This window comes from Mustela putorius, unplaced genomic scaffold (genome assembly GCF_011764305.1).
Source record: "Mustela putorius furo isolate JIRA1106 unplaced genomic scaffold, ASM1176430v1.1 tig00000166_pilon_pilon_pilon, whole genome shotgun sequence".
In the NCBI taxonomy this organism is placed as follows: domain Eukaryota; kingdom Metazoa; phylum Chordata; class Mammalia; order Carnivora; family Mustelidae; genus Mustela; species Mustela putorius.
This window is the reverse complement of record NW_025421301.1, coordinates 321250-347974: the sequence shown is the minus strand read 5'-3', so window position 1 is coordinate 347974 and position 26725 is coordinate 321250. Positions and strand designations below refer to the sequence as shown.

General features: G+C 39.7%; 1 protein-coding gene across 2 annotated transcripts in view; it reads right to left on the bottom strand.

The window, feature by feature from the left end:
- The window catches only part of MDN1 (midasin AAA ATPase 1), a 167726-nt gene that overhangs the window by 38303 nt on the left and 102698 nt on the right, over positions 1-26725 (bottom strand). For both annotated transcript variants that reach the window (XM_045075838.1, XM_045075839.1), the window contains exons 47-66: positions 26126-26274; positions 25551-25762; positions 25016-25236; positions 23804-23917; positions 20507-20639; positions 19169-19284; positions 18244-18377; positions 14874-15031; positions 14526-14646; positions 13954-14164; positions 13378-13609; positions 12945-13071; positions 12130-12300; positions 7117-7331; positions 6330-6717; positions 5459-5568; positions 4101-4806; positions 2379-2540; positions 1893-2166; positions 697-932 (exon numbers count right to left, since the gene is read on the bottom strand). In XM_045075838.1, the coding sequence (XP_044931773.1) occupies positions 697-932; positions 1893-2166; positions 2379-2540; positions 4101-4806; positions 5459-5568; positions 6330-6717; positions 7117-7331; positions 12130-12300; positions 12945-13071; positions 13378-13609; positions 13954-14164; positions 14526-14646; positions 14874-15031; positions 18244-18377; positions 19169-19284; positions 20507-20639; positions 23804-23917; positions 25016-25236; positions 25551-25762; positions 26126-26274 (4190 nt within the window). The remainder of the gene's footprint in view (positions 1-696; positions 933-1892; positions 2167-2378; positions 2541-4100; positions 4807-5458; positions 5569-6329; positions 6718-7116; positions 7332-12129; positions 12301-12944; positions 13072-13377; positions 13610-13953; positions 14165-14525; positions 14647-14873; positions 15032-18243; positions 18378-19168; positions 19285-20506; positions 20640-23803; positions 23918-25015; positions 25237-25550; positions 25763-26125; positions 26275-26725) is intronic.

Sequence of the window (26725 nt, the reverse complement as noted above, 5' to 3'; positions counted from 1 at the left end):
TAAGACAGATAGATAAAAGATCTAGGCATTTCTGTGGGAATATCACCCAGTCGCAGGTTACTGACTAGAGAACTGATGAAAGTTTTATGCAAAGTCCTTGCTTTACAACCACCTACGAAAACCATGGAAGAAACTTATCCAAACTCATGTGGATCTCAGATAAACACTTAACCTGCATTGCTCTTGAAAAAACATGGAGTTTGAGAAGATAATAATTATTATGATGATTTTTTTTAGTAATCTCTACAGCCAATGTGGGGTTTGAACTCACAACCCGGAGTCCGAGAGTCACATATTCTTCTGACTGAGCCAGCCAGGTGCCCCAGGATAATCTCTCTTAACCACTCTCCATTTTAAGAATTATTACAAAATTGGCTGAAAACTGTAAGTCAGGTCTGAGTTAAAACCACCAATCTTGAGAAAACCAGGCCTTTGCTAACATACATAGGTATATGAATAAACAGAGCAACACAGCAGCACTTTAACATGTGAACAGCAAACTATGACTAACAAAATTAATAGAATCCCAAACATCATTTATACAGTACAAACTGGTATGTCCATCCTGCAGGGAATAGTATCCCACTAAAGTGGGGTTTTGTGAATCTTTGTTAATGTATTGAAATATGCACATGAACATCCCCAGAGATGGCAGAGACCGTATCTTCAAGACTCCCTCCTCACTGGATGCCCTACCTGCTCAAGAGCCGGATGTTCTGGCCATTCCTGCAGCAGCTGACTAATGGCCTCTGAGAAACCTTGAAGCACAGGTTGACAATGCCTTGCTTCTGGGACATTGGGATGCTGGTAGAAATCATAGGGCCCATCGGGCTTCACCATCAGATCTGATACTGCCTCACCAAAGAGAGTGTTATTGGAGAGGGTGCAGGCCAAAAGTTGGCTGCCCAAGAGTTGATCATTCAGTTCAGCTCCTGCGAAGTTAACAACATCATAGTAACGTCAGTGAACTCAGCAGGCTGAGCTATCAAGTTACAAAGATGACAAAAACATGCTCAAAAATAATGAACTACTGGAACAAATGAAGATATTTCAATGCCACTCATGCCCAAAGCAACATGGACCTAGAGGACTAGGACCGTAATATCAAAAGAGTATCACCAAGTCTGCCAAGCTTCTTGGATATACAGAGGAACTCAGATACTTAGCTGTTATCAAGAAGCTACAGAGCTTGGTTTGATGGATTCAATTTCTTGGTTTTTGTCGCTGTCTTGGTAGGCAGAAAAGAAATTTAAAGCTTCCTTCCTAATAGCAAGGAAGAACTCATGAGATCATACAGGAAAGTGAATCAAATGAAATTCTCTAAGATTAATTTCTGAGTTCCCAGGTTGCTCCCAGGAATACAAGATATGAAAAGCACTGAAGCTATCAGAGGCAAATCAGAAATAATACTGAGGAACAAAACCATTTAAACTAAGTCTATATCCTTATTTATTTATTTTTTTTTTTTAAGATTTTATTTATCTCTTTGACAGAGAGAGAGAGAGATCACAAGTAGGCAGAGAGGCAGACAGAGAGAGAGGGGGAAGCAGGCTCCCTGCTGAGCAGAGAGCCTGATGTGGGGCTGGATCCCATGATCCTGGGATCACAACCCGAGCCGAAGGCAGAGGCTTTAACTCACTGAGCCACCCGGGTGCCCCATCCTTATTTTTTTAATCCCTTTACCCCAAAGTATTCAAATGATAAAAATCTACTATTGCAGAATTTTAAAAGAAGTTTTTTTGAAGTAGCTTGAGTCTCTTAAGCTAAGGAAACTCCCTCAAAAAGGAATTTAGCAAAAAACAGGGAGGTAATGATTTTAATTGTTCCAGAAGTAGCAATCACATTTTTTCATTTTCATTTCCCAAGAGTATAACAAAAGTAAACTGTCGTACCCATCAGAGGGTAGAAGTGTGTCACAAGAGATGCTCCAGTTTGATAGCAGGACAGAAACAGGCCAAGGTAATGCTTTGTCTCGTGTGGCGGCAGAGTCTGTTGGTACCAGAGGGACCGGGCAAAGTTGAGGCACAGCTGCTGGTGAATCAGCATCACAGCCTGCATTGAGCTCTGGGAGAAGAGGGTGGGGTCTGTGGCTGCTCCCTCCTCTTGTCCATCTGAAGTTCCCTTCTTCTCCTCCAGCGTTGGTTCTACCAGAATATCTGCAAAATCCTGTCAATAACATTAGAGTAATTGAACAAAACCAAAATGCAGTTTTAAGCCAAAAGAAAGGCGCAAAGATGGAGCATGAACAATCAAAAAAATGAAGTAGTGACTTATATAAAGATATAGTAAAAACAATTAGATTATAAAACCATTCAAAGGTAACACAGGGGGTAGCAAGGGAAATTATTCCCAAACAAACCCTGTTACCAGCACCCAACCTTTTCATGAAGTGGGAACTGCCTTCTGAACTCCCGTTCTTCTTCCTCCTCCTCGCTCAGGGCTGTCCTGGAGTTCCTGCTCCTGTATCTGTAAAGGCTGTTTTCCTGCTCGGCCTTCTCTTGGGCTATGCGTTCCTGTTCATCCCACTCATTGATAATTTCCTGAAAAGTTACACATTTGGAAGGAAACTTACTTGTCTTCGCTGAGGTGCTTCAATGAACAAAGCAAAACTTGTCAGCTCTTAATTTCTCATGATAACAAAAGTACATCCAAGTAAAAGCCAACATCCAAGAAATGAAATCCCAGGTCATCGAGAGAAAGTAAACTGTTTTCAAACGGTTTCTGCAGCAACCCATTTTCTAAATTCCCCCTTGCTGTACTGCCACTTTTTCACAGGTGTAAAAACTTGCTACAGTAATGCCACTGGAACTTCCTATCAGGAGTTAATGATGTTTTGTACTTAGGACAGGCTCTGGATAGGCACTGTGGGGGTTGTGATTCAGACTGCACATGGCCAGCAATTCAAGCAGCTGGCTCAGGAGTTCAGGAAAGGGAAATGAGGGGTGGGGGCAGGTGGCTGCAGGGCACCAATCAGATAAAACTGGGCTATACCTTAGCAGACACCTCTTAAATCCCCAGTAACTCTAAGATTTTAAGTCCGTAAGTCGGCAAAAATTATAAATCAAACAATACTCATGAGAACTGAGGAAATGAATATCGACCATTCAGAAAGATAATCTGTATTAAAATCTTAAGTGGTTAATCTTCATCCCAGCAATTCTGCTTTCTAGAATTTATATCCAAAGACCTAGGTATAAGACTATCTGTGGTGATGGTGGTGGTGACATTTTCCAAGGTAGTAAAAAGACTACAAACATAAATGTCCTATGATAAGAAATTAATTACATGTCTTAGAGCATATCCATACAAAAAAAAACCTAGGAAGCCATTCAGTATGATGCAGGTAAAGAACACCATAATTATAGAGGAAAATAATCACTAACTGCTGTTAAGTTTTTAAAGCAAAGTATAAAACAGAATGGACTTTAGTAGTAGTTTGTAGAACTCTAGCAACTTAAAGACTAGTCTCAGAGATCAAAGAGGAGACAGAACTGTCCTCAATTAAAGCATGTCTTTTATCTATTACATATCAGGAAAATAGTCTAAGACTTTCATTTTAAAAAGAGTTCTGCTAAAAAACAAAAATTTATAAACCACTGGACAAATGACTTAAATTTATGTCATAGACATACATGTACAGGTTCATGTATACATATAAACCTAGAATGGAACACACAAGTATGTTACCAGTTACACAGTTTTAATTGGTATAAGTCTTGTTTATATCTATTCTTTTAATTACATAAATTGAGAACAAATTGTTTTCATTGATAAGAGGAAAACAGATTTTCTTAGTAACAGGTGAACTAGTACCTAGCCAAAACCACCATAAATAAAGTCAAAAGATAAACAAAAAACTAGGAGAAAATATTTGCAGTATCACAGATAAAGAGCTAACATCACTAATTTTTTCTAATCTCTTAAAAATTGAGGGACAAACACCCCCAAAACTGACAGCTGAATAGGAGACAGAAAGGAAGACACTAGACCCCATGCCGAACCAACTGGTCTCTTTCTACACAGAGTATTGCTGATGTTCTGCTTGTGCTCCCAGCTCCCTTCAGAAGTAGGCTGGGGCTGCCCCCCAGAAATGGACTTACCTGGCACACGTGTCTGAAGAGCTGCAGGGCCCTTTGGTCCAGCTCGCCCTTGCACAGCACATGGGACCGCAGGTAAAGGAGGGCATTCATCAGCAGCTGCTCTCGGGTGGGGAAAGGTCTCTGGCCTTTGCCTTCCAGCTCCTTTCCTCCTGAACGCTTGAGGATCAACTTCCCAAGGCCTCGAAGAACCTCCTCCGACTTCACTGAGCATAAAGTGTCTGCATGGGCATAGTAAGTGGGGAAGGCGGGGCCCACCGATGGAAAAGCCAGCAGGGATGAGGCCAGGGTAGCCAGCCTGTCTGCACAGACCACACTGCTGTGGAGTGAAGCGTAGACCTCAGATGCAACCAGCCTCATGCCATGCTGCAACTGCAGGATGGATGCCTGCAGCGGGGCCACAGAGTCTGGATACAGGGCATAATCTTCAGCCAGCCGCTTCCTGAACTGGTGGTGGGACTGCTGCCAGGAAGCCTCCTCCTTCAGAAGATTCTGGGCCACCTGGGCAGACCGAGGCCCATCCATGCGAAGGGCCTGCAGGAGCCGTGTGAGCAGATCCTGAACAGCAGGGGCCTTGGCAATGCTGGTGACGTAGTGGTGGATCTCCTGCACCAGTGACTCGTAGGCAGGCACCTGGGGTCTGAAGGCCTGCTTCTTTGACAGGCTGCAGATTAAGTTCTCCAGATGATCAATTCTTTGGCGAAGTAGTCTAAAGGCAAATCAACATAATATGCAAATTCTGTCAGGAGGAAAACAGCAAATCTAGACTGAGCCCTTAACTAGGAAAACAAAATGAAGGCATATCAGCTGCTGAGGAATAATATGAAGAAAATATTGACAATTATAATGTAAACGAGTAATAGGTCATTTATCACACGCCACACATGGTGTTAAGTAACACAGATGTGTATTTCATCCAAGTCTAATCACAATTCACTCAAGGAGTTGCTATGATCCTCCTTTCACAGACATGGACTCTAAGGCTCAAAGGCATTAAGTGACCTATTCAAAGTCTAAAGCCAAAGGATAGGAACAGGACTGGAACTCAGACCTACGACACTGCACAGTATTTACCAAGACAGCAAACCCACACAGTGCACACCATTACACCCAACTTCTGTCATGCTGAAAATCAGTTCAGTGGTTTCAATCCACCTAGCCCCATGTGAATCCTGCCCTTCCTTTCAGAGTATTAATTTTTCCTGACTATAACCATGGCTTTAGGATCTTACTGCTAATGTAGAGACATGTATTATCACCTCTAACACTACAATTACATTGTAAAGATCAACCTAAAAATGTCTTTAAAATAACAGAAACAAACAAAAAAAAACAGAACAACACAATTGCTCTGCTGTTACCTGATGTGAGGATGAGAGTGACGGAAAATGACTTCATCTTCCAGGTCTGTTCCAGTCAGTAACTGGGATGAGAGGTTTCGGGTCTTCCACTCACACTGTAGCTGGTGTAACTAACAGAAAGGGAGAAGTTGGTCTCCTGTGCCCAGCTATGACCATGTCCAAGACGACAATGCCCTGGGGAAGGGCAGAGCAACTGGATGGAAGGAACCTGGGCTCTTGAATGACCCAAGAGCAGGGGCTTTTGCTCCATGAACCTCCACTCACCTTGGAGCTTCTAGGTAAAAGAAACTATCTTAGTCACACTACCGGACTTGACTCTGCTATAGCAGCTTAGTCTTTACCAACTCATATACTAGTTCCATATTTTGAAGAAGGAAAATTATACCACTATCTTTATGTTCGGGTTAGAAGTTCAACTATCAAGGGATACCACTTAATCTAAATCTACTTGATTCCTGAATTTTAGATAAACACCCAAACGTTAAAACGTTAAAACGTTTAGATAAATCATATCTAAAGAAATTATTCAAGTCCAAATATTCGAAACTTAGTTCAAATACAGGGAGTATGGATAGGAGATACACTAGTTCTCTGGCAATGCCTCAGGTGTTCTACCGTTAAGACCTCTGTCTATTGCAGCCTATTAGCAAATTAGGAAGGGCCCCTCCAAGTACCGAAGCTTACTCAGAGGAACTCTCAAGGAAGAAAATGCAGTCTTTAGAACACACCCCTGGGATGTCACAGGGTAGCCTGTACAAAATCATCCCTCTAGTGCTGTAAGCATCCAAAGGGCAATACAAGGAGTAATATACTAAGCACACCCACCCAGTCACGGAAGGAACCCATGCTCCAGACTCTCACCCCTCCATACCTCTTCCTTAGCATACTTGAGCTTGTATTCCTTCTTCACTGCAGGGTCAAAGCGTGCCTGCGGAAGCCATGTCTGAATCTGCAGCAAGCCAAGGCTCACCCAGAGGCTCCCACGGCGGGCTGGCTCGGGAAGGTCCTGTTTACTGTCCCCTTCCCCAAACAAGTGGCGCAGGGAGGTGAGCAAGAGGCATAGCAGTTCTTTGGGCAGGGCCTCCTGCCCAGCCATGTCCCCAAGGGTCTGGCCCACAATTTGGAAGGCCTGGCTGTCCCCAAGCAGCAGCTGTTCACAGTTCTGCATGTACTCCTGCCGCCGGGACTCAGGGAGCAGCTCTGCCAAACCTGCCAGGTGTCGGCACAGCACAAGCCCCTGGAGCTGCGAATCCGTGCGTCTGCAAAGATAAGGAAGCACTTACAGGCTTGCACTACATCCAACAGCGTTCCTTTCTCACACTCTCATCCCCTCAGAAAATGACACAGCAGACTGCACTGCCAATAGTTAAAGATGAATTTCTTTTCTCAATTAATCCTACATGCTTTTCCAAGTCCCCTCTCTTTATCACAATAGGCTTCAAATTGACAGAGGCACGGGCCAGCTCATAATAGCCTGTCGTGGGCTAAAAACCTACTGATCCACCTGGAAAACATACTTGCCTTCAGCAACCAAAACTAGCCTCTACAGAAAAAAGTTCTGAGTTTTCTGCTATATGCTCTGTAGGAAAGACAGACCATTACAGTTTGTGGCGGGAGACCTGGAAGCGGGTAGACGCGGGGACCCATGGTAAGAATACCTGAACTCTGCGACCGAAGGCACGGCCATGTTCGTCCAAAGCGCCAGGCTGATGTCCTGGAGCTGCACAGCTCTCTCAACCCACTCCCCCAGGGTGACATGTGAGGAGGACAGGATGGGGAAGCCGCTCACATCCCAGGGACTTGCTCTGCAGCTGCTGGTCAAGACTTCAAAGCAGCACTTGGAGAACACAGCTCTACTGAGACAGCTGGGGCCCTGATGGATGAAGAGAGATCATGCATCTTTTAAAAATTAACTAAAAGGATTTCAACAAGCAGAACTGAGCACTTCAGAAGTAAGAAAGAAAAAGAAAAGGAGGCCCAGGTTGCTAAGACCAGGTAAACCTCAACCAGAGTACGGACTGGGGTCTGGTGTTAACAGGCTTTAAAGAAACAGACTCCATTCTCAAAGAATGAGGAACAATTGGTGCTTCACTACAGCAAGAAAATCCCTCCCCGCTGGGCAAAAGGAAGACCATTACTGCAGTAGAGCTTGGGGCTCACTGCAGGAAGGTGACTTGGGAAGCCGGGAAAAGAGTGAGAAGATAGACGTTAAGAGTCAGGGACAAAGGAGCGCCTTGGTAGCACAGCTGGTTAAGTTTAGCTCAGGTCCTGATCCCAGGGCCCTGGGATCAAGCCCCACATCGGGCTCCCTGATCCATGCGGAGTCTGTTTCTCCCCCTGCTTGTGCTCTCTTGCTCATGCTCTCTTTCTCAAATAAATAAAAGCTCTTAAAAAAAAAAAAAAAAAAAAAAAAGACAGTCAGGGACACAGTTTGTCGAACCTGTGCTCCTTAGACTGTGCATCTGGGACACACTAACAGCTGCCCACAGCAAAGGATTAGGTGGTTAAATACATAAAATGGGAAACACTGTATACTCTGAAACTCTTGGGGATCCATGAGATCTATCACTAAAGGCTTTGAGAAGTGTGTTATAATAAAGAAATCAATTTTGAGGGGCATCTGGCTGGGCTTAGTCAGAAGAGTATGTGACTCTTGATCTCAGAGTCATGAGTTGGAGCCCCATGTTGGGTATAGAGGTTAAGAAAAAATTGTTTTTAAAATTAAAGGTATTCTATTTGATAGAGCAAAAGAACAGAAGAGTCCCAAACAAAGCCATGAACATCTGTGGGACTAAGGTATGATAAAGGTGGCATTTCAAATGAAAGGGGAAAGGATAGATTAGTCAAACACGATGGTGTTACTTTGCCTTTGGATGTACTGTTAGTATAAAATATTTGTATACCTATCTTACAAAACAAGATCTCCAGATGTAACTGATTATTTAAATATAAAACAGAACAAACATATATAAGAAAATACTGGCAAATGGTTAGCTCTAGGGATAGTGAAAACTTTTTTTTTTAAAGCATGACACCAAAGCCAGAAAATAGAAAGTCACCCAAGTATTTTAAAAGAGAACATTATAAAACTTGAGAGACAAGAGAACATTAGAAATATATTTCCGACCGCATGATGGGTAAAGGTTTAATATCCATAATATATAAAGAGATCTTCAATAAGAAAATGATCATGAATTCAAGTTTTTTTTTTTTTACAAAATGAGCAATAAACACAACTGAATAATTCAGAAAATGAAACTTTATACATATGTGTAAAGATGTCTAATCTCAACAAAATAATCAGGAGTACAAATTCAAATGAGATTTTAAAAATTGAGTAATTGGCAATAATTAAAAATGTCGATAGCATCTAGTGTGTCAAGGATATGAAGAAACAGGTTCTCACAGATACAATAAGTGAAACTGTGCTCTAGTCCTACATCTTCCTGTAATCATCCAGGACTTTGTGACCTCCCCCCTACTAGCTCCTAGCATGTTTATAAAAGTAAACATACCCTGGTGCTTATAGCAGCATTATCAAACAGACAAATTATGGAAACAGCCCAAATGTCCATTGGCTAATAAATGAATAAAATAGATGTGAGGTTTGTGTCACACACACACACACACACACACACACACACACACAGAGGAATATTACTCAGCCATAAAAAAGAATGAAATCTTGCTATTTGCAATGCATGGATGGAGCTAGAGTATTATATGCTAAGTGAATTAAGTCAGAGAACAACAAATACCATATAATTTCACTTTTATGTAGAATTTAAGAAACAAATGAACATGGGGGAGAAAAGAGGCAAAAAAGAAACAGAGTCAACTATAGGAAATAAACTTACGGTTACTAGAGGGAAAGTTGGGGGGAATGGTTTAAACAGAGAACGGGTATTTAAGGAGGGCACTTGTGATAAACACCAGGTATTGTGTGTAAGTGATGAATCACTAAATTCTACACCTGAAACTAACATTACTCTGTATATTAACTAATTGGAATTTAAAAATCGGGGGTGGGGAGGTAAAAATCAAAAACCACCTGCTCAGACATTCTGAGAATGGCCATGAATTTCTTTAACTGTGCAGACATTCTGACCAAGGATTAAATTCCAATTCTTATAATATGTCCACAGAAATACTAGAATAAACAGACAAAGGTTAATGTAATAGCAGTTGATGCAGGTATGATTGTTATAGAAAGGGGGGAAATAAAGCAAGAAATCTCCACATTTATGAATAAGCAAGTAATTAAATAAATTCCAACACAGGGGCGCCTGGGTGGCTCAGTGGGTTAAATCCTCTGCCTTTGGCTCAGGTCATGATCTCAGGGTCCTGGGATCGGGCCCGCATTGGGCTCTCTGCTCAGTGGGGAGCCTGCTTCCCCCTCTCTCTCTGCCTGCCTCTCTGCCTACTTGTGATCTCTTTCTGTCAAATAAATAAATAAAATCATAAGAAAAGTTAAAAAAATAAATTCCAACACATTAGAACAATGGGATACCTTAAAAAGAATAAGCTGGAATGACATGCTTCCATGACATATTATGTGAACAAAGAAAGCGACCTTATTTTTGTTTACGTATACATTTAATATAAAATATATGTAAAAGAGATAAAGAACAAAGAGTAGTTATTTCTAGAGAATTCTAGTAAGTATCTACCTATGTAAAGTTGATACCTGAACACAGGGGTTAGGGGTGGCAACCCTCCTGTGCAATAAAAAAAATCCATGTATTTAATGGCTAACTACCCCAAAATGTAACTATGTACAGTACAGTAGAACAAGACACCAGAGGTCTTCTCATCCCCAAAGTTAGCAAAGTTGGACCAAGGAGGAATATCTGCTACTTGTTCTTCTACCCAAGAATTCACAATTTCCTTCCAAATAGAATGCAGAGAAAGGCAAAGAACCAGGGAAGGCAGATTACCTTTACTCACCTTTTCCAGGTTACTTGCTCCACCTGACTCCTGCTGCATGGTTCTAACACAGTTTCTGCTTATAGGAAATTCTGGCAAGCAGAGAGCCAGCTGCCACTATTCCTGTGATATTAACTCCCTGCCTTGGACTTTCAGCACCACAGACAACACCCCTCCCTACTGTACCCTCTGCCACCAAAAATCCTACTAAGCCCTTATCCTGTCCCCTGTTGTTTTCCTAGACTCCTTACCTCAGGGAGTCATCATTCTGTGGTCCTTTGTCAACTCTAGCAGTGACAGGCCCTGTCACTTCAGTGAGACACCCGCCAACACCCACCATCCCTTCGTACCTTTCTCAGTTCAATAGCTCAATGAACAGAGCTTTGCCCAGGTAGTGGGAATAAGGAAGAGTGCCAGAATCAGGGGAGAGCCCTGTCGTTCCAGCCTTCCTTGCATCTTTCCTTTACCCTCCCTTTGCTTCTAGGCGTTTGGTTCGACCTGACTTTTCCATCACAACATAAAATACATATTTACTGAGAAAAATCCATGTGTAAGTGACCCTGTGCAGTTCAAACCCTGTCTTGTTCAAGGGTCAACTCTATATACACACACATATACATATGTACATATACATTACTATACTGTTAAAATATTTAATAACTAGAAAAAATGTATTTTATAATTAGAGAAGAAAGTGAAGACTTTTTTATTATTATTTTAGAGAGAGAGAGCATGAGCAGAGAGGGTGGAGCAGAGGGGGAAAGAATCCCCAAGCAGGCCCTGCACTGAGTGTGGAGCCTGACCTGGGGCTCAATCTTACCATTCTGAGAGCATGACCTGAGCTAAAACCAAGAGTCAGATGTTCAACGACTAAGCCAACCAGACAGCTCAAGTGAAGATGTTTAACCCAAATGGTTTAAGACAGAGTATCTTTTTTTTTTTTTTTTAAAGATTTTATTTTTTTATTATTTATTTGGGGAGAAATCGCCTGGGAGAGAGAAGCAGGCTGGAGCTCAGTGGTTTAAGCCTCTGCCTTCAGCTTAGGTCATGATCTCAGGATCCTGGGATCAAGCCCCACATCGGGCTCTCTGCTCAGCAGGGAGCCTGCTTCCCCCCTCTCTCTCTGCCTGCCTCTCTGCCTACTTGTTATCTCTATCAAATAAATAAATAAAATCTAAAAAAAAAAAAAAAAGATTTTATTTATTTATCGGGGGGGGGGGGGAGAGCGAGCACAGGCAGACAGGATGGCAGGCAGAGGCAGAGGGAGAAGCAGGCTCCCTGCTGAGCAAGGAGCCCGATGCGGGACTCGATCCCAGGATGCTGGAATCATGACCCAAGCCGAAGACAGCTGCTCAACCAACTGAACCACCCAGGCGTCCCAAGACAGAGTATCTTTTTTGAAGATATTCTTACTAACATCCTGCAGAAAATAAAGTATTGCAATCGCTTACTTAGTTACTGCTCTGTCCTAGGAATAAATGTTTATTGCTAGATGGGAACCTGGGTGGCTCAGTGGGTTAAGCCTCTGCCTTCGGCTCAGGTCATGATCTCAGGGTCCTGGGATCGAGCCCCGCATTGGGCTCTCTGCTCAGCGGGGAGCCTGTTTCCCCCCTCTCTCTGCCTGTCTCTCTGCCTACTTGTGATCTCTCTCTGTGTCAAATAAATAAATAAAATCCTTTTAAAAAATGTTTATTACTAGATCAAGAGTTGTTATCAGACACTTTTATGATTTTATGCCAACAAACCTTCAATGTGGAGTCCAAAAGGGACTTGGGCATCTCCCTCTGCTCTACACCAGGCAGAGGGCTCCACATTAGCCAGTACTCTGGATTTGTAGTCACAGTACTACTCCAAAAAGACATAAATGTGGAATTAAACAAGTCAGACCACAAGGAAATAATTTCTTCAGTAGACACCTAAAGATAAACAGATAAAAGAATATTTGAGAAAAATTCTATTAATCAAGTTATGAGGTCTCCCTCTTGTAAGACTCATCTAAAATTAACATGGGTTTAAATATATTAATTCTAAAGTCCCTGATTCCCTACCACCCTGGTCATCTTGGTTAAGCCACTTATCTTGTTTATAATTTTAGAAAACTGAGATCTGTTTTTCATAAGGCTCATGAGGAAATATAAGTGAATCACACAATTATAATATCAGCAAAACAGGTAAGTAAACAAAAGCATTATAAAAAAATTAATGTTGCACTAATGAAGTTATAATAACTGTTGTTTACCATTATTGACATTCGACAGTTACTCTGGGGGAAAGAGTTAAAACACTCACATGTATGTATTTTTGCACAAACAATAAAAATAAGCAAATAATTTAGTGTTATTTAACTGGAAACCAAACAGAATGATTCTGTGATAAGAGTTGAGGAATACCCAGGTAATTAATGCAAAAAAACACTCAAAATTCTCCCCTTTCAAAGTTAATTCAAGTAAAACTGAGTTTTGAACATAAACAGAACATTCTGCAACCAGTCTGCCACAGAAAGGTTAACTGGGCCATAGCATTAAGCAGCTTTATCTCCCTTTTTGATCTTAGTTTTTACCTTCTGATGGTGCAATAGGAACCAAAGATCTCGAAGCTCTTGTGGAGCAATTGGTGTGTGCTTAAGACAAAATGTGATGTGATGACGGATCTCCTCCTCTATCTGCGGTTGCTGATTTTTGCTGGACCTGTTCCACAAATAAAGAGGAAGAAAGGCTGGGTTGTGGACTGTCAATAAACTGCTAGAAATCTGTTACGTATGGGAAGATGGAACACACAGAATGCATTTATTAAAATAAAAACAAGCAATTTTACTGGAAAGACACCTAGTAACTTGAAAAGGTGGAGTCAAAACAGGCAAAGAAACAGTGGCAACAGACTTCCCTTGGTTTTAGTAGCCAGTCCCCTTTAAGACAAGTCTGTGCTATGTTTCACATGTAGGATCCATCGAATAACCTAACAAAAAAAAAGTTCCCCCAAGGAAAATGGCTCACCTTCGTAGACAAGCCTGTGTCATAAAATCAGCTGTCACTTTGTACTGCCAAAGCATAGCTAGGTACTCCATTGGAGGCCACAACTGAACATTCCTGGTGAGTTGGATTAAGGAGGTAAAGTCTGGTTGGAACAGGGAAGAAGCTTCATTGTGCTTTTTTTCGAGAAAACCAAGTGAAATTCCTTTGGCTTTTAGTTCTGAACAATGGGCATTCACAATATTCTTCAACTCATCTGGACAAGAAGACACATGCAATATTAACAGCAGAGCGGTCAATAGAACAGGCTCAGATTCCCAAGAACTAGTTATGTGACTGTGAGTTTTGTACCTGTGAGATGACGTCACTAATACCTGCACGATTCTGATGACAGAATTAAACAGTACCTATAAAGCCCATCTCTCTGCCTGACACACTCACTTAATGGTAGTTATAGCATACCCAGAAAAGGGAAAGAGAAAAGGAAAAAAGAAACAGAAAAAAAGAAAATCTAAGGGAAAAACTTAAAAACTTATTGGCTGTAGAGCGGCAAATAGTTCTGGAGCCTCTGTCAGCAGGCTAAACTCTAGAGTATATTACCTGGGTTGGCATCTTCCAGAATATTAGCTTTGAGGACTAATCCCCAGGCCTGCAAGAGACTTTTCTTTAAAGTCCATTCAGAAGCAACCACTTGGAGACGATTAATGTCTTCCCACCATCCACTTTCCCCAAGGGCAGACATCCGCTCTCTGATGGCAAGTGCTTTGTGAAGGACTTTCAATTGAGACAAACACTCCACCACCAGCTTGTTCTGAAACAATAAAACCCAGGAGAACCTACTATAGAGGAGAAATGAGGTTCTTTTTACCAGCCTGTTACATCTAAAAAAAAATATGAAACGTTTCCACAACGCTTCTAGAAAAACGTAAGGTTTGTTTACTCCTGTTACTCTCAGGAGGTTTTATAGTAATAAAGTTAAAACTCTACTCAGATGCAACACTCTCCAAGAATAAGCAAAATGTTAACACTTAACTAATCAGTTAATAGTACTGTGAACATCTGAAAGTTAAGTGTTATTGGAAAGGATGAGTCTAGTTGAATGGCAGTCCCCAGGCTCCAGAACTTCAGAAAAGGTCAAATCTTAGTGTTTACGACATGTTTCTAAGTTGTACCTTAAAAGGAAATGGTCGTCCCAGGAACTTTTGCAACTTCTTTATACCAGTGAAGCCACCAGTTGGGCTCCCCAAGCAATTCTGAATATGTTCTGAGACCGTCTGAATCTCTTTGTAGTATCTTTAAAGAAGGAGAAAAGGGCAGAGGGAAGTAAGGAAAGAGGGAAATGCTGGATAGTGTAGAGACACAGTAGAGACATGATTTACATTTTATATTTGCTTTATATTCACCAATAGACTACGGGAATCAACCAAAGTAAAGCAAGAAGCTTCAATTCCAAACCCTTTTTTCTTTATCATCATCACTACTATAGATGTTGACATTATTACTCCAAATAGGAGTCTTACTTGTCCTCGTGGTTCATTAGGAGTTGGGGAATCTGAAGGACCAAATGTTTTAAAACCCAGTGCCAGTGAAGGGCAAGCAGGGCGAGGCCTGGGGCATCCACTTTTACTGTGTCAGCCACAGTCCAAAACCGATCCCGCCACCGCAGAGAATCCAAGATCTAAAAACAAAGTAAACCAAACTACTCAAAAACATTTCTCAGGAAAAGACACAAGACACAGATTTCAACTGTTAATCAATACTTAACATACCCACAGAAATGGTCTAGCATTCGAATGAAATATTTTTAGGGACATTAAAGCAGCCAGAGAAGGCACAGCTTTTTTCCTCCAACCACTTGAAGTTCAGAGCTATTTCCTTAGAGAAAATGGAATTATTGGGTCATATGGTATGTATACATGCAATTTTATTAGACACTGCCAACTTCTCTTACAAAGCAGCTGCACTATTTTATATTCCAACCAGCAGCACATGCGTATTTCAGTTGTTCTGTTTCCTTACCAATACTTACTACTGTTAGTGATTTTAATTTTAGCCATTTCGTGGGTGGTACTTCACTGTGGTTTCAATTACACTTCTTTGATAACTAGTGATGTTGCAACTTTTGAAGTTCTTACTAAGCATTCATATATCTTCTGAAAAGCATCTATTCAAAGTATCTTGCCCATTTAAAAATTTGGGCTGCTCTAGTTTATATAATTTACATATAGTTTCTATATAATACAATTATAATTTCATGTATACACCCCGTTTTTTAACAGTTTCTTCCAGTGTTTTCATTTTCTTAACATTGTCAATTAAGAACAGAAGTTTTTGGGCCACCTGGGTGGCCCAGTGGGTTCAGCATCTGCCTTCAGCTAGGGTCATGATCCAGAGTGAGTCCACATCGGGCTCCCTCCTCTGCGGGATGCCTGCTTCTCCCTCTGCCACCCCCCCATCTCTCATGAATAAATAAATACAATCTTTAAAAAAAACCAAGTTTTTGATTTTGACAAATCTTATCAGATTTTTTCTTTTATGAAGAATCCTCTGAAATCTTTGCCTATCCTCAGGTTACGAAGATTTTCTCCCATGTTTTCTTTTAGACAGTACATAGTTTTAGCTTTTATATTTAGATTTATGACCCATTTTTGAGGTAATTTTTCTATATAATGTAAGACAGGGGTAAAAAGGCTCATTTTTAACTTTATTATATGAACTTTATTATACTTGTTCCATCACAATTTGTTGAATACACTGTTTTTCCCCATTAAAATATCTTTACACTTTTAGAAGAAAAAAATCAATTAACTCTAAGATCTATTTCTGAATTCCTTTTGGTTTCACTGGTCTACATGTCTATCCTCGTGTTAATACCTACTGTTTTCACTAAGGTAGGTTTGTAATGCAAATCAGGTGTGTCTCTATATTGCTCTTCTAAATTTTTTTCTTTTTAAGATTTTATTTATTTATTTGAAAGAGAGAGATGGCGGGAACAGGAACACGAGCAGGGTAGTGGAACAAGGAAAGCAAGCTTCACCCCACCCCAGCAGGGAGACTGATGAGCTCCATCCCAGGATCCTGGAATCATGACCTGAGACAGAGGCAGGAGCGCTGGCGCCCCCTAAAAGCTATTTTTTACAGCAAAGTTGTCTCAAGATTTCTTGAGTGTTTTCTCTCCTAGATTCCATGAGGTAAAAGCTACTTTCATAATATCAAATTATTTACCTTTTTTTCCACTATGTTGACATTTGTACTGACAGTCCATCCCATGGGTGGGATGGACAAACTGTGACTGGGCATCTGGCAAACACTATATATTGAAAATGAAGGGAATCTGTCAGCTCAAGAAAAGCAACTGAGAGTATTTGTTGCCAGAGATAAAAGTCAAGCTTTCAAAGCAAAACCCAGAACTTTGAAAAACCAAGACCCTGACAAATTCCCAATATTTCAAAATTCTGATGAGGTTTGTGATAGTTGTACATAAGCATGACTCTGCTGACACTGAAGAATGATTTGTCAACATTTGGAAGATCTGGTAACTCTGTGAACAATATTTTCCAAATTACCAAAGCACGAGCTCAATTTCTACAAGAGTAAGAGTCCATCCAAAGTGCAAGCCAGACGAATGGATTTTGATGCATGACAAATTTGGTGTATTTTTTTCAGATTCCACATTACAAGTAAACTTTAGAAAACTATCACTTATCAAGCTGTGGTTCAGGACCAAAGACAATTATTCACAATTATATGAAATGGCAATGAAGATATGAGGTTGGAAAAGGGAGGAGTATAATTATATGAATAGAGGCTGAAACAACACAACGTAAGAGAATGAATGCAAAAACAGAGTCCATTTTCTTCTGTTAATCCAGATATTAAAGAGACTTGAAGAAATGTAAAAACAGTTGTACTTTCCATTAATTTGTTTTGAAAAACAGCTCTCATTAAAAATTCTATTCCTATTAACATTAAATGGATTTGCTGTACAAAAAAATGGATTTGCTGTGTTTTTTAAGCAAACTAATAAATATATTTTGTATTTCTCAGATTTATTTCCTAATATAGTAAATACGGACAGATGTGACGATATAAACAAAAGTTCTTTAGAGTCTTTGGCAAACTTTTTGGACTCAAGACTCATTTATGGTCTTAAAAGTTAAGACCTACTGTTCTAGTTTATTGAAATTACTAGAATAATCTGGATTTAAAACTCAAGAAAATCCATACACAATAATGATGTCTAAGAAGGCTTAAGTGGATTAAAATACAAATTAAAATTCCAGTGTTCTCCAAGAGGTAGAGAGATTGTACCATATACATTTGATGGAATATTACCTGGCAATAAAAAGAGATGAACTCTTGATACACTAAACAATTTGGATACATCTCAAAATAACTGTTTTGAGTTAAAAAAAAGCCAGACAAAAAAGTATACTGCATAATTCCATTATATAAAATGCTAGGGGCGCCTAGATGGCTCAGTGGGTTAAAATGCTAGAAAAATGCAACTGACCAAAAGCATATTAATATACCTGGTTTAGGGTGGGGGCAAGGGAGAGAAAGGAACTACAAAAGAACATGAGGAAAGGCTTGAGGGTATGTACTGGATATGTTCACTATTGTGGTAATGGCTTCACAGGTCTATACATGCCAAACATAAAATTCTACACTTCAAATATATGCTATTTATTATGTTAATTATATACCCACAAAGCTCTAAGATTTTATATATATTTTATATATATATATAAATATATATATCTGTTAAAAACAATTAAATTTCTCAAGTAATATTGGATATATAATAACAACATTATAGTTCTTCTCACCACTAAAAATCTTAAACATTTGTCTTGAAACAAAATAAAAACATGAGGTACATTTCCTCACCTCAATGACATTGGCATTGGATACGATCTCCTGAGATGACTGGACCCAGAGCAGGATTAGTGCATCGCAAAGTTCAAAAAAAGCAGCAAGATTGACCACAATTTCAGGGGGCAGACTGTGATAGCTCTCTGGATCTTAGAGTTGACATAAATAAGAACATTCGATCAGATTTAAATTAATCTCTGGACATTTTCAAAGTCAACTGCAATATGGAACTTAATTGCAACTCCAGTATGAAGGTCAGTTTTGAAAGGTCAAAACTGAAAGCAAACTCGTAGCCTACTATTACCATATTAAATTTAAAAGATCGGGTATGCATATCTATAGAAGTTCTTAACATCTTAGTGAAAAATTAAAATTACTGAGCAATAATGGATATTTTAAACAAATACGTGTTTAAATACAAAACAAAAACAAAGTGTATAAATGTTTGAATGAATAAACAGCACAGAGGAGAGAATACAAATGAAGGTACTGTTAACAAGAACTGCTTCAAAGACAGACTTCACTTTTTATGCTTCCATACAGTCCAAATTTTTTCCAGCAAGTGCAGATATCTTTTCAATTTAAAAAAATAAAGGAAGGATGAAGAAAGAACCTATTACCAAATACTTAGAAGCATGAACTTTTTGAGTCAACAGATCTAGATTTCAAATTTTAGCTCTGTTACTTGCTAGAGATGTGACCATTAGGATCTCTGCACATCCCTCTCCTCTTATCACAAAATAAGATCTACACTACATAAGGTTACTATAAAAAGTAAATAAAATTGAGGACATGTACAAAGCAGTTACTCATTACTATTGAACAATCAGGCCAGCAAATCAAAAGAAATCAGTAAAATGGCAGCAGCTGCTAAAGGTCTCTTAAGCAACATTCTATGATCAGATACATAACTCAAGAATATAAAAGGTAAACTTCTCACCTTTATGGAACTCAAAGGACATTCTCAAAACACTATTTCTTAACTTTTTGCCACCAACAGAAACCAGATTTGCTTCAGTAAAAATACGTTTTTCCCGGTCAAGATACAGGATTGTCCTGAAATGAAATCAATAACATAACAAATATTACTGGTTACTGGTGTATTCTATTTTGCAATCACATCCTCTACCTGCTGAAATTTTGAGAATCCTTGGAAGATCAATCTCCTTGAACCTGCCATTCCTTTGCCTCCCTTCCAAATTCTGGACTAAAGAGATGGGAGGTAAAAGTGATGACGACTGTGTGTTGGACGGGGGGGCGGGGAGACAGAAGGCTGGGAAAAGCTGCATCTAGGTAGACTGCCAGGCTTTGCTGTGATCCCACTAAATACAGTGTGAACTCTTGAAAGTGGCCCTCATAAAATTAACCTCCAGTGTTATAAGTTACCTGGGGAGGCAGCAGGGGGAGTTACTAGGAGGGGAGACAAGAGGGCCTTTGAAGTGCTGGTTCATACCATATGCATGAGTTCACCTTCTGAAAATTCCCCAAAACCAAATATACTCATTATTAAGTGTACTTTTCTATAATGTACATTATACCTCAATTATAAAATTATTTGTAAAATTATGGACATTGGGGAGGGTATATGCTTTGGTGAGTGCTGTGAAGTGTGTAAACCTGGTGATTCACAGACCTGTACCCCTGGGGATAAAAATATATGTTTATAAAAAAATAAAAAATTAAAAAAAAATTATTTGTAAAAATGTATTCCATTACACTGTTTGCCAATTAAAAAAAATACTGCTGGCTATTACATTAAATGTGAGGAAAGACCAGCTTATATAACAATTAGGTGAATTTATATATTGGGTATGCACATAAGGATGCAGGCTCCACATGTCTCCTCAACATTTAAGGGAAATGACGTGGACATAAGGCTGTGAGAGAATGAGCAGGTAAAAATGGGAGGAACTGCTGAGACTCATGAATAGAAAACAATAGAAATATGACTCTAGGTCATATGATAAAGGATTAACTGCAAAATAAAACACAATATTAACATTAAGCTAATTTATCTCTTAAAAGCATCCTATTAAATTATTAAGAACTTGCAGAATTTACAGGCATTTTGCATTCAGAGTTACTTCACTGAGCATGGAGCATGAAGGCGAGGTGGTGATGAAGGGAATCCCATCTAACATCCCACCACTTCTTAGGTTCAGGAAATTAAACACATGTAAGATTAAACACATGTAAGGAGACAGTTTAGAAAAGGTATAATGATAAAGCTAGATTGTATAAGAAGGCCAACATGCCCAAAACAGCAGGCTTCACCTACTTGTTTGCAACAGACTCTAAAAGGGCAAAGAGCTGCTCAGGCTGGTCTGTTTGTGGGTCAAAGTCCACGGAGTTTCTAATGATGTCCAAGGCCTGCATATTCCATCGGGGGTCCAAAGGGATCACAAATTCATCTGGTTTAAAGAAACAGAACAAAAAATAGAACTTGGCAGTTAAACTCCCTGCCTAGAAAATTTCAGTGGAAGATTTGTACTGTCTTAATTTGATCACATTCAGTCCTGATGTTCAGAAAGAAAGAGAATAGGAAAATTGCTGGTTTCAGCCCACAACACTAGAAAAACATAGATCAATTGCTTTTACACTATTTCCTTTCTAAATACTAAATTTCGACTAGTCCTGAAAATTCACTCCACTGCAGGATATAAGGTAATCCCTCTAGAATATAAGCATTCCGACCAATACATTCATTTGCCCTGGTCCCACTGCTGGTCAGAAAACAGTCTATGAGCTTCATCACCCAATCTGTTGTCATTAAGCTCAAGAAAAACCTAACTCACATAGTGGCAAATGAATAAATATGTTTCATTTGCTTTCAGTAAGAAAAACCACTCAGGAGGCACCCAGGTAGCAAAGTCAGTTAAGTGTCTGACTCCTGGTTTTAGCTCAGGTCCTGATCTCAGAGTCACAGGATCTAGCCTGAGGGCCTGACACAGCATCAGTGTCAGGCCCTGACTGTGCGCACAGTCTGCTTGAGATTCTCCTTCTCCCTCTGCCAGTCCCCCGGCACTCCCATGCACAAGTGCACTCTTTCAAGAAAATAAATAAATCTTTAAAACACAAAAAAACAAAAACAACTCAAGATTTTGCTTTTAAAAGCCCTTTCTTGGGCACCTGGGTGGCTCAGTGGGTTAAAGCCTCTGCCTTCGGCTCAGGTCATGATCCCAGGGTCCTGGGATCGGGCCCCACATGGTGCTCTCTGCTTGGCAGGGAGCCTGCTTCCTCCTCTCTCTCTGCCTGCCTCTCCGCCTACTTGTGATCTCTGCCTGTCAAATAAATAAATAAAATCTTAAAAAAAAAAATAAAAGCCCTTTCTTGGGGCACGTGGGTGGCTCAATCAGTTAAGCATCCACCTTTGGCTCAGGTCATGATCCCAGGGTACTGGGATCGAGCCCTGCATCAGGCGTCCCACTCAGGGGGAGATTGCTTCTCCCTCTTCCTCTGCTGATCCCCCTGCTGTGCTCGCTCTCAAATAAATAAAGAAAATCTTAACAAAAATAAAAAATAAAAGCCCTTTCTTTGTAATCAGAGAATATAGTATTGTGCTGCTTCTTTGGCTTAAATTTGGCACCTCTTCTATAAAGCAGCAGTGATCAGATCTGACCCTTCTGTGGAGAACCCATGAGAACCCAAGGAATGAGGTTAGGACAAAACAATGGTAACATTAACATTAAGGTGGCTGGGTAGGTCAGTGGAGCTCATCAAGTATCTACCATACGCTAGAGTAACAAATGCCTACTGTCAACAGCAAAGTACATGAAGGAGGGAACCCATATTCTAAAGTCCAATAAGACTACATGATCCAGAGCTATACACTAGAAAAGGAAGATGAAGGCATACCTAGTATGTCCCAACAGTGGGCAAAGGATACCTACTAAAAAGGGAACCTGCTGCTCTACCCTAACACGGTTTCCAAAGACCAAAATTCTTTCATACTTGGGAAGCCAAAAGTTAAGTCACAACTTGATTACTACAGTAGTTTTCCCCATTATTTGTTTCCCAAACATTTTCCTTGTTATCGTTAGTGTACATAAGGTCATTGGTTAGCACAAAATCATCATACATATTTTCTTCTAAACCAAATGGCAATGGTATGTTTTGATCAATATCAAATGAAGACAGGGGTGGGAAATTAAAAATCTGATTCTATGAAAATATCCATAATTTCCTCATTAATGCCTATGTTTAATCAACTTTATATTATTTTCTTCAAGAAAGTGTGCAATCTTACTCCTTAATTAAAAATAAATTCTGGAGGCGCCTAGGTAGCTCAGTCACTTAAGAATTTGCCTTCTGCTCAGGTCATGATCTCGGGGTCATGAGACTTAGCCCTATGTTGGGCTTCCTGCGCAGTGGGGAGTGTGCTTCTCCCTCTCCCTCTGCCCCTCCCCCCAACTCATCCTCTTTCTCAAATAAAATCTTTTTTTTTAAAAAAAAAATAAAAATAGGGCGCCTGGGTGGCTCAGTTGGTTGGACGACTGCCTTCGGCTCAGGTCATGATCCTGGAGTCCCGGGATCGAGTCCCACATCGGGCTCCCAGCTCCATGGGGAGTCTGCTTCTCCCTCTGACCTTCTCCTCGCTCATGTTCTCTCTCACTGTCTCTCTCTCAAATAAATAAATAAAATCTTTAAAAATAAATAAATAAATAGATAGATAGATAGATAAAAATAAATAAATAAAAATAAAAATAGGGGTGCCTGGGTGGCTCAGTCATTCAGCATTTGCCTTCGACTCCAGTTATGATCCCAGGGTGCTGGGATCAAGCCCTGGATCGGTCTCCCTGCTCGGCAGGAAACCTGCTTCTCCTACTCCCTCTGCTTGTGTTCCCTCTCTTGCTGTGTCTCTCTGTGTCAAACAAATAAATAAAAAAAGGAAAAAAAAATTTTAAAACTAAAAATAAATAAATAAATAAATTCTGGGTTTTTTTTTTTTTTTTAAGATTTTGTTTATTTATTTGACAGAGATCACAGGTAGGCAGAGAGGCAGGCAGAGAGAGAGGAGGAAGCAGGCTCCTTGCTGAGCAGAGAGTGCAATGTGGGGCTCAATCCCAGGACTCTGAATGGCTATTTCTTTTAACATTATGGTTTTAAAACTTTATATTTAAGGCTTTGTAACTTTTATTAACTTTTATATTTTCTGAAGTAATTCACACTGTTTTGTTTACCCTTCAAGTCAAAGAGCTCGTAATTTAAAACCTTTTCTCTTAACAACTCAGAATGCTCTGAGTTGAAGGGATCTGAGAGATACGAATTTAATTCCCATATTTTTCAAATGAAAAAGCTCAAATGAAAAGCTAGTTTGTGGCTGAGTTGGTACCAGAGACCAGTCTTCCAACTCCTGTGCTCTCCCCATTATGCTGTGCATCATCATCATTTTTCAAAGACTAAAGGAAAAAGGGATGGTTTCAAACAAAGAAGTAGAATTTGCATCTGGATACTGTGAGTCTTCCAAAATACAGTGTTTATTACAGTGGCAGTTTTGACAGGTCTTTTTCCATAGACTTGATGGACCAGTTTCCTAAACTGTGCTGAGAACTCAAAATCAAATCAGGTGCAGTACCTGTTATATTTGGTTGTAATATTTTGATGACATTACTGACCCCAGCTGAGAGAGAATTTGAGTAAAAATTCCTAAGAGATGCAGCACTGGCTTCCAAATGAATCTGTATTGATTCTGTGGAGGAAGGAGAAGAAAATGTTAATATTAAAAGTAGAGTTGTCCAAGCAAACTTTTTGCAGTGATGGAAACATCTATAGTTGCACTGTCAGCCACTAGTCATGTGTTAGTAAGCACGTGAAAAGTGGCCAGTGCAACTAAGGACTGGATTTTAGATTTTATTTCATTTTAATTAATGTATATTTACATTTCAGTGGCTACCTGTGGCTGATATAGGAAGGAGAAGAAAATGTTAATATTAAAAGTAGAGTTGTCCAAGCAAACTTTTTGCAGTGATGGAAACATCTATAGTTGCACTGTCAGCCACTAGTCATGTGTTAGTAAGCACGTGAAAAGTGGCCAGTGCAACTAAGGACTGGATTTTAGATTTTATTTCATTTTAATTAATGTATATTTACATTTCAGTGGCTACCTGTAGTGCTCATATAGGACAATGCAGATAATATATAAATTCCCTCTATACAATTTTAGACAGATCACATGCACCACACAATATACACATTCCCTGGCTAAGTTCTCACGCATAGAAAGGTTCATGTAAACTCAATTACTTTAGGCAACAAGTTCTACCAACAAACTCCAAGTCCTATACTTTGCAACGCATGCAATGTTGTTATTGTTGGGTTTTCCTCTTAAAATGAAAAAAGTACAAAGAAATTAAGCGTGAAACTTAGAGCACTAGAACTAAAATAAGTCTCTTATGCACTTTTAAGGGGAAATGAAGTTATCAAAAGCAACCTTCCCCAGAACGTTCTACAGTAGTACAGCAGCATGTTCAAAAAATAAACAGTAACATAACACTGCACATTCTCCTTTTGGATTTGATAGGAAGGCACAAAATCCCAAAATGCTAAGGATTACATGGGGGAAATGTTTCTCTTAGAACATATCTAAGGGCAGATATATATGTGCCTTAATTTTTTTTTTTTTTAACAGCTCTACAAACAATAATGCCAAGTCACAAATTTCTTGCTAGGAGATCTCCTGGTGACAATTTTAACAGTGTACTCACAGAATAACAAAGCTACCAAGGCACTAAAATAGCGCAAGTGTAAATATATTTGCCTATTATACAAATTAAGCTTTTTGACTCACCCAGCCCCTGTGGTATATTCTTGGCTAAATGATAAAGCCATTTAACTCTGAGCATCCAATCTTGATTGGTTGCTTTTTCTATAAGCAATTTAACAGCCATGGCCAGAACATCTGGTTCATCGATCCAGTGAGTATCCACTTCAACTGAACTGAATTTCAAGCTCTCAGGGTTAGAGGACTGCATAATTTTCTCTAAGTCTGGCAAGGTAAGAGGCTGAATCCTAAAATTCATTTGAAAAATAAGGCAAAGTCAGTAACAGAATCAACTTTCATTTTGTATGTCAAAGAACCAGGAATATAACTTTACAAATATTGGATCCAAGAGGTGAAGGGTAAAGATTAGTCCCCTTCGAAGAAGGACAATTAAAACACATCGAGTGAATAATAATAGTAAGGAGCAATGTTACGATGAACAAGAAAACTATGATAGCTAGTTAATAAATGACCACATTAACATTCTGGGTCAAGACCACTACCATCAAAAAAAAAAAAAAGTCAAGATGCCAAAGAGACTCAAACCGAAGGTCTCACTGACCTGGCCCAGCTGCTGGTTTTCATGCTCATCCTGTTGAGGCAATACACTAAGATTTGTCCATCACTTCGGACTACAGACAAGTGAGAATCTTCCGTAGCAAAGAGAGCTGAAGGCAGAGAATCTGGCCACAGGCCCATGGCAAGAATGGAGTTACCCCAGGTTTCATGTGCTCGCAGAGAAAAAACATGTTTCTCCAGTAAAGCCTGCACAAGCTGGTTAAGAGATAAAAACATGTGGGTGTACAGGCAACATACAAGTGCTATCTCCAGAAACTAGCAGAGTATTAATAGTTTCCCAGGCCCTTTGTGATCATCTCATGACAACTCTCATCACAGCCTTCAATTTTCAACATTACAAGCTATATTCCACTTTGATGACAACTAAGTTTCGAAGAAGTAATACTTACATTTAACCTATTTTCCAGGAAAATACTTAGATCGCAGATCTCTACTAGAGAGTAACTGAAGCGCTCTACTCTCAGCTCACTAAAGTTACCATCAATAGGAAGAATTTCCTCCACCTAAATAATGTAGAGTATTATAACTGAGAAAGCTCTTCCAAACAGTTCTTAGTACCTTCTGGTTTGCTGGTGAATGCTGGGAGCGGACATATGCCTCCCAGCACACTTCAGAAAAGGCTCTGTCTAAACTCAGCCCTCGCTGTAGGTACTGCACAATGAGTAAGGCTGTCTGAATTAGAGTTGAAATAGAGGATGTTGGAGAACCTATAAAAAAAAATATTGCCATTATGAGCAACAGATTCTATAAAATGTCCAATGAAAACAGATAAATTCATCTTCACATCAAACTTCGTTCCACTCAAATCCACCCAATACTTACCCTTAGAAAACCTTCTAAGTGGAATCTAGGGTCTCAGTAGCACATTATAGACTTGTGGGAACATTCATATTCCTTCCCTATTCTGCCTCCCCCCTCCCTTTTTGACTATCAAAAGTATATTGCTGGAAAGTGACAATTACAAGTATGACAAAGCCTGATAAAATATATCCTTAATCGAAAGTTGATACACAGTGAAGTAGCAAAATGAGCATGGCCTCATAATGGACGATGTGTTTTAAAATCCAACAGAACTACAATGAAACTTCACTGGCTTTGATGAATTACTCAACCTCTCTGAGCCCTATCTATAAAATGAAAACCTGCTCTGAAGAACTA